Source organism: Ursus maritimus, unplaced genomic scaffold (genome assembly GCF_017311325.1).
Source record: "Ursus maritimus isolate PB19 unplaced genomic scaffold, ASM1731132v1 scaffold_16, whole genome shotgun sequence".
Lineage (NCBI taxonomy): Eukaryota > Metazoa > Chordata > Mammalia > Carnivora > Ursidae > Ursus > Ursus maritimus.
In genome coordinates, this window is record NW_024424008.1 from 53,411,526 (window position 1) to 53,420,181 (window position 8,656).

At 37.9% G+C, this 8,656-nt stretch overlaps 1 protein-coding gene across 1 annotated transcript in view; it reads left to right on the forward strand.

Moving 5' to 3' along the window:
- The window catches only part of ZW10 (zw10 kinetochore protein), a 31,190-nt gene extending 22,788 nt beyond the window's left edge, over nt 1-8,402 (forward strand). Inside the window, exons 11-16 of the mRNA XM_008690059.2 lie at nt 1,783-1,854; nt 2,495-2,664; nt 3,511-3,641; nt 4,336-4,467; nt 5,269-5,471; nt 7,801-8,402. Coding sequence (XP_008688281.1) covers nt 1,783-1,854; nt 2,495-2,664; nt 3,511-3,641; nt 4,336-4,467; nt 5,269-5,471; nt 7,801-7,921 — 829 coding nt within the window. The 3' untranslated portion in view covers nt 7,922-8,402. The remainder of the gene's footprint in view (nt 1-1,782; nt 1,855-2,494; nt 2,665-3,510; nt 3,642-4,335; nt 4,468-5,268; nt 5,472-7,800) is intronic.
- Nucleotides 8,403-8,656: the final 254 nt, after the last annotated feature.

An 8,656-nucleotide genomic window follows, 5' to 3' on the forward strand; every position in this document is an offset into this window, starting at 1 on the left:
GTCGTTAATCACTTTTTTACAAGAAGCTCTTTTAATTTTTAATTTCTATTTTTTATATAATTTTTATATAATTTATATATGTTTTCTCATATGTTATATGAGAAAGCACATGTAAAGAACTTAGAATACTACCTGGAAAATGCTCAGTACTCAGATGTTTATTTTATTATTACTAGTGGCCATGGTAATAGTGGTCGTTATACCATCTGCTCCAGCCTGCCCTGGCCTTTTAGCTTAACATTCATTTTACCTTTTGAAATCCAGTCCCTAATATAATTAATTTCATTTTTGTTTTTAATGCAATAATAGTTGGTTGGAAGGCCAAAGGTAGAAGGAAAAGCATGGAATTTCTGAAGATCTGATTTTATCCTTTCAAGATGATTTCTCTAAATCTACACTGTATTCAGGGTACCTCCAACTCTAGTCCACATCCAATTCTGAATCACTCTTTGCTTCATGATCTCCTCTCCTACTCCTGGACAAAATTAAGGGGAAGATTGCAGGCTGGAGCCCAAGCTGTAGAACGGACTGACATAAACAGTTTGAATCTGTGGATGGAGGTTCTTTACTTCTCATCCCCAGAGGACAGAACAGTCCCAGTTAGGGCCTGACTCAACCACATTGCCTCACAGGTGGGCTTCCAGAGTTTTTGTTCTTATCTCCACATGCAGACAAACTCCTTTATTTTATTCTGCTCTAGAAAGAACATGTTTACCAGGATATTTCCATGACTGCAGTGAATTGTTGTGTTCACAAGTCCATCAGTTTTAAATATAAGTAAGAAGAAAAATACATGTAAAAAGTATATACTCCTTTGGAAAATAAATTTAGAAGTAGCTGTTATTTCACCTGAAATATACTAGACCAGAAGTTAGAGATGCAAGGCAGTATTTCCTTAATTTTTTGATAACACAGAACACTAAACAGTAGTTTTGTATGCTGCATATCTATACGCGTTCTTTCCTCTGAAAGCAATAGTTTTAAACAGGGCAAACAGAAACACAACTACGTTATGACTCACTTCCCCATTACCAAACCTTGAATAGAAACACGTGCAGCAAGAATAAAATGAAATAATTTCATCAGGTATCCTAGTAATCAAGTAGTAACAGTGTTTTGGGATATAGTAACCATGACTTGTTTTTCTAAATATTTGTGGAATTCCTGTAACTTATTCAAGGTACATGGTTTAAGATATTCTTATGTGGAAGTAAGCTGTACAAACCTTATATTTGCTCTGAGTGTATTTTAATAATAATCTTCAGGTGTTCTAAGGCCAGATTTAAAGGGCAAAAAATTTTGAGGTTAGATTCTATCCTAGAAATGTTGATTCATCTCCTTGCATCAGGGTAAGGAGGAGAAAAGGTGAAAGCTGAAAGTCAGACTGATTCTAAAAGAACCAAATGAATGCCTTTATTGATACCTTGCCCTTTGCAGAGTGCGCCAGTGAGTAGGTGACATTTGCTTGAGGCTTAGCTCCATTTGTTACTGAAGGGATACTCTGGGTACTGGCAGAACACAAATTGATCATGGGAAAGAGGCTTTGGGTTAATGCTGCTATTCTTAAAATATTAATAGATCCAGGTTTTTAGAACTGCAATCTAGTTTGTAAATACTGGTTGAGAATATATTTCCATCTAGATGTAGGGTGTTTTCAACAGTGACCAAGGCAGGTGTTCTCTCGAACTGTAGTTTAGTTGACGACTAATGTGCACTTAGTTTGACCTTTTTTCTCATTGCCAGTATCCTTATGCATTTCTGTTGAAACTTTTTCTTCTTCAGTGCTGTTCAACTTTTCTACTCAGTGAGGAATATCTTCCATTTGTTCCATGATGTCGTGCCAACATATCACAAGTAAGTGCCACTGTGTCTGATTTCTCTATGATACTCTATATCTAAAGTGTAAGTTGGGTTAAAACCAGTAATTTTATATTCCCACCAAAAATATTTTGGTTACTAAAATTCACAATGAAATGCAATAAACCATTTAAAAAAAACATGCTGAAAGAATATTGGTTATTTATTCAAGTCTAAACATCTATATAATTTAAAATTTCCCAGGTGACTCTGATCTGTAGCCAATTTGGAAACTAGTGAATTGGAAGAGTCCAGTGCTTCATTGTCTAAGTGAGAAAGGAATTTAAAGAAGAAGGACAAGAAAGTCCCGACTCACACAGACTGGTCAGGGTTAGGTTTGAAGGGGATGAGTGGGTACAGCTCTGCTAGGTTTATGTGCAGAGTTGACGCAGGTCAACATCTGGGTTCCCTTGCTCTTTCTTTTCTGTTAAGCCCTGGGATAGGATTACAGGATCAGGCAGAATAGTCTCACTCTGATTGACTGGGGTGGGAGTGATGAGACCGGATCGTGTTATGTATTTCTACAGGAGACTGTTCTTAAAGCCTAGAAGTACATCAAAAAAGAAGTAACTGTTCATCCACTTCAGCTTCACTCGCTTGTGATTTCTTTCTCTTTCTGCCCCTCTTCCTGGCCTAGGGAGAATCTTCAAAAGCTGCCCCAGCTGGCTGCCATTCACCACAACAACTGTATGTATATTGCTCACCACCTGCTGACGCTCGGACACCAGTTCAGACTGCGTCTTGCCCCCATTCTTTGTGATGGCACCACAACGTTTGTGGATCTCGTACCTGGCTTCAGGAGACTTGGTAACGGATACCTTAAATTTAGGAAAGCGTGTGAATTACGCAGCTTCTCAGCCTAGCATCTTTGTAACTTATGAATGAGGCAGCTAGAAATTAAGGTGGTGGTCTTGAGCTATATTGGAAAGTGGGAGAGCATTTAGTTTGCAACTGTTCCCAGTTATTTGATTTTATAAAGTGAATGCAGTCTTTGTGGAAGTATTACTTTTTCATGACATGATTTCATGGTACATTAGAGATCCAAGCTGCATGGCTGGTGTGCAGTGAAGTCACCAAATCAGAGTCATGTCGGTAGAATGACACATAATGAGATTTGTATTGTGATGATTCTGTTAGCATTGTCGGTAAGAGCTTACTAATGTCACTGCTTGTTCTTTTGCAAAACCTCAAGATAGCTTTCTGCTCTCCTACCTAGCTCTACTTGGAATTATTAAAAATCAAAAGAAATGAAATGTAGGATAAATCAATATGTTTACTACAGTGATATCCTAAGAAAAGCAGAGCACCTGTATGATTCACTTAGCTTTTTACTTCCTGACTTTTCCCTTAGGTGCTATAGATACATCAGAAAAATAAGTACCTGCTGCTGCTGAATAAGTAATGTTTCTTATGTGACCCTGGACAGACTAGTGGGAAAGACTTATCCTGAGAGTGGGTTTGGAGGGACTGGCTAATGTATTAGAAATTATTTCTAGTAACCTTACAGCAGCTTTACGATGTCATCTGGCAAGCAGTTGTTTTCAAATAAGCAGAACAATGTATGATTCATGCTTGTCTCTCTTCCTCTACCCTGGAGTTGCAGTGTGCAGTTGAACAACTTTTAGAATTCTTTATTCTGTTTTCCCACCATAGGGACAGAGTGTTTTTTGGCCCAAATGAGGGCACAGAAAGGAGAACTTCTGGAAAGATTATCAAGTGCTAGAAACTTTTCCAGCGTGGACGATGAAGAGAATTACTCTGCAGCAAGTAAAGCAGTCCGGCAGGTGGGCAGCTGCTGTTAGCTCTGGAATTCATACTCTTCCTCTAGATAATTCCCCCTTGTATTTTAAGTAGCAAAGAATATGTAGCAGGTAGCTCAGTTGATTCTCTACAACCCCCATTGGAAAATATGGGTACCTTTTACACGTTTACAACCTTTCCCTTTCCTTATCTCACCAAGCCAACAGGAAGCTATCTTTCTTTCTATCCACCCAATAATGCGACTAGTTATTAATGTGTCTGTCATAGCAAGTTTTTGATTTATGAACTTGAGTTTGGGAAATCTGGAATATTAGCTTTTACCTCAGTGTCCCTCTTTCTCCGACATTATTTGTTGTCTTTTTTTTTTTTAATGAGCACATGGTTTTTATTTATTTATTTTTTTATTGAAGTGAAAACTAATATGCAGTATTTATTATATTGGTTTCAGGTGTACAACATAGTAAGTCCACAATTCTATAGTTCTCAGTGCTCGTGATTTATCTTCTTGCAGTGGTTTTCCCATCCTCGGGATAAGTCTGCTTTTCGTCTAGCAGGGGGATCACGGGGTGACACACTCAAGAAGCTCATATGTTTGATGACTTTACCTCACCTTCCTGTAATGCCTCTTTCCCCAAACCCATGTGATAAATGTGAATGTGCAAAATCAGAGTTGGCAACAGTCTCCCTTTCACATCAGCAGCTGTATTCTCCTGACAGGTACTACACCAGCTGAAGAGACTTGGAATTGTGTGGCAGGATGTCCTGCCAGTGAATATATATTGCAAGGCTATGGGGACTTTACTCAATACAGCAATTTCTGAGATCATTGGCAGAATCACTGCTCTAGAGGTAAGAGCCATTAGATGCCTCACCAGACTTGAGATGGCAGTTCTTGTCTCAGATTGTCGCTTTACTAAGAAAATGATGTTGAAATCTCATTTCTAGTCAACACAGATGGTAGAAGAAATTGCTCATGTTTTATGTCTAACTCATTATACTGTTATTTTTTTCAGTTCCGTCTTAATTCTGTTTTGCTGGAGACTTGCTAATTTCTATCTTTTATACTTATATAAGAAACTAGGGATTATATTGCTTCTCCCTTTAGCATCCATGTGAATTATGAATGAGAAGGCTGAAAACTGGGTAGTCCGTAGATGTATTGTAGAGTATGAAGTCATATATTTATTTAATTTGCAAGTGAACTAAATAATTTGGTACAGTAAAATGCAGCCTGGTGCAGGAACCACTTTTCCAGCACTCTGTTGCAGTTGGGATTGTATATGTGAGCCTATATGCAGGTTGCCTGGACTCTGCCCGCTGATGTCTCTAAAGTATAGATTGGCTAAATCCTTGTTTATAAAAATATCCCCCGCTTTGCAGCAAGCAGTGCAGCATTCTACTGGAGAAATGGGCTCTTTCACGCAGGCAAACTAAATTATAGACAATCTGTTGAAATATATTTTGTGTCATTCTAGCTTGAGGAGTATTGTCAGAGAGCTGATGATACCTCATGTCTGTTAAGGTGTGCTAAGTTGGTTGGAAAACGTTGCTGTAGCTGACCCCTCGGACAGCATGCACCGAAGATCTGAATTTCCTGACTGCTAAGCTGGCCCATTTCTGTTCTTTTGTGTTCCCTCTCTGCAAAACCAGGACATTTCTACTGAAGATGGTGACAGATTGTATTCCTTATGCAAAACAGTGATGGACGAAGGACCCCAAGTATTTGCACCTCTGTCTGAAGAAAGCAAGAACAAGAAATACCAAGAAGAGGTTCCAGTCTATGTGCCAAAGTGGATGCCATTCAAGGAATTGATGATGATGTTACAAGCCAGCCTGCAGGAAATTGGGGATCGGTGGGTATAACCCTTTTATAGAGGGTTATCTCTCCCTCTCTCTGTCTTTCCAAAGATAGCTAGAAACTGTTAGTGCCATTGATAGCAAGGCTTTTCTCAGTTTCTTAATTTTGCTCAGGAAAGAGTCCCATATTGAGTTGCAGTAGTTGGGGCCTTTGCATGTTCTGTCATAGTGTAGATCTCATTACCACTTTCTCCTATTTGATAACTTAAAGACTTCTTGTTTTCATATTAATTTGATCTCGAACATGTCGTTCTGGCAGTCTGTGCCAATGATCTTACGTTTGTAAGAAGTACAACCTTCTGACAGCTGGATGGAAAGTGTTGCCAGTTTTAACCAACAGTGGATACATTTTAAGATTGGCTTTGATTTGTTAACAGAGAAGTGACTTTTATTTTATGGAATATTCAGCATCAAACCACTGTTTGATCGAACAGCAATTCTTCTGCAGGGAGTACAGTGGCTTTAGAGATTAAGCATCATACACATAGAGAGGATTCATCTTTTCTTAAATAAAGTGGTTGATGTTTTTCCCCGACACCAGAGGCCATCAGTTAACATTGCCGTGTGCAGTGCATGTATGCTTTATTGGATCATACTTAGTGTGCAGAGGTCAGTGATGCTGCACAAAAGAGAATAGATACGGGTTAGTTACATATTCGTGGATGCTTTTATTATTGTCTTGGTAAGTTATCGATGAGTATGCATGCTTTGCATGGGGAACTCCCTGAGTAGGCCTTAGGGTCCATCTCCATCCTTATAGCTACTTGTCTGCCTGGTTTAGCTTGGCTTATTGGTTGATCACAGATACTCCAGTGTATTAGCCAGCCATCCCGGATGTGTCTGAGGTGTTCTCAGCATATATTGTCCATCCGAAAACAATGGAAATGTGATTTCTGTTTGAAAAAAATCACATCAAAATACTTCCAACTACATTAGTACAAAATTTGATTTATTTGTTATTTACAAGTCCTTAGTGTGTGATAAGATGTCTTTAGGTAAGACTCCAGAGGGCAGCAGATAAGAAATTTTCTTTCTGCTATTAAAGGACCCTGCTGCAGCCTAATAATCACTAATTCTTTGTTGTGAGAACAATTAACAGTACTGGTGTAGCTTAGTTTCTTCTTTTCTGCCTAGGAAGAATTTTTCTCCTAGAGATTTCAGTAAACCTAAGGATGGTAACTAATTGGGAATTTTTTTACTGAAGAAACTACCTCTAGTCATGTAGTTTAAATGTTTTAACATTATAAAATACACATATGAAGGAATCCAGTGTGTGTGTGTGTGTGTGTGTGTGTGTGGATATATATCTATATATCTATATCTATGCATATATATATAAATATGACATATTTATAATTTAAAGAAAACAAGTAAAATATTTATGTACTTATTACCTAATTTAAGAAAAATATTACCAGTACTGTGAACATCTCCAGATGTTTGTCATCACAGGCAGCCACTATCTTGAATTTTGTGTTATTGATTTCCTTTCTTTATAGTTTTGCCACATTTGCACATATCCCTGAACAATATAGTTTAGACTTGCTTGTGTTTGAACTTTCTATAAATGGAGTCTTCTATAATTTGCTTCTTGTGTTCAATATTCTATTTTTGAAATTCACTCATGATAGTATGCAGAGCTGTACTTTGTTTTCAGTGCTGTATCATCTTTTGTTGTACAAATATTTCATTGTTTATCCTGTTGCTTCATAGTTCAGTGGTATTTGGTAGTATCCGACTCTAAAATTTTTGCTAGTTAGTATGAAACGGTAGTTCATTGTCATTGTAGTTTATATTTCCCTAAGTTCTAATGCTGTTGAGAATCTTTTTATTGATAATTTATTTTTCTTCTATTATGAAATGCCTGTTCATGGTTTTTGCCCTTTATTCTATGGGGTTGTTTGTGATTTCATTATTGATTCATAGGAGTTCACTGTGTATTTTTTATACCAGTCTTTTGTTGGTTAATGTTTGTTGCCTGTGGCTCATTTTTTAAAAATAGTTACCAATCCCAAGCTCCATATAACCATATGAGAATGTGGCCATAATTCTCAAGTTCAAACAGGACGTAGTGAGTATAGAATAAGGGGGAACAGTCTTATCTTCCTAACCTGGTCTATTCATCTGACTGCTGATAACCAAAATGCCTCAGAGAAGTAGAAGTTAAAGAGATTGAGTGGTAGAGCCAACAAGAGGGGGAAGGATGCCAGGATTTGTTTTACTTCCATTTAAGACAAATAAGCATTTGGGAACAAATAAGCAGTTTTAAAATCTTGCTTATACAGAGACATAAGAGGAAATAGAATTTTATTTTTTATTTTGCAGGTGGGCAGATGGAAAAGGGCCCTTGGCAGCTGCATTCTCTTCCAGTGAAGTAAAAGCTTTAATTCGTGCCTTGTTCCAGAACACAGAAAGAAGAGCAGCTGCCCTTGCTAAGATTAAATAGCTGTGTCTTCCTAAGAAAGCCATGTCTTGACTGTGTGGATTCCTCTCTTGGCATAATTACTGCTTTAAAGACTTCTTGGAGTCATCCATTAGTTTCGGTGAACCAGGATATCATGGAAGCTTGATTTCACCTAAGAACGCCTTACCTTCTGGCTTGTATGAGGCTTTGTTGAAGAACTGGATGTTGAGATAAGCTGTCAAGTGAAGCACCTCAATTTGTTGACTTTCTAGCCATCCTCCCTTGATAAACTGTAGGGTAGCATTATTTCATGTCGCTTCTGGGCCTTCTGGGAACTGTATCCGTTGTAGATGTAGGCCCTGGCCTCGGATTAAGGAATCCAGGGGATTCCAAGAGTCAGGGTGAAGAATTTGTGAGCAAATGGAAGATATATTTTGGGGGATAAGGGAACCGAATTTGTCCTTGCCGGAATTAAGACTTCCTTTAATATTTCTTTCCAATAAATAATGCTTTTCAGAGTTAAGGGTGAGTGTCTTTAATAACAGGGGAGCTTTGACAAAAGACACCAATGAGTTTTCTTGTCTTCTCTGCCATTCTCCTTATTGACATTTATGATCCTGACAGAGGACTCACTCATCATCTTCTTTTTTCGTAACTACCTGATAATTTCTAGGAGTCCTAGGACTTCCTTTCAGTGTACATTTTTGGCACTTGGTGCAATTTCAACTAAATTCTGTTTTCTTGGTTGGAATTTTTTTTCATCTTCTTAAGTTCCAC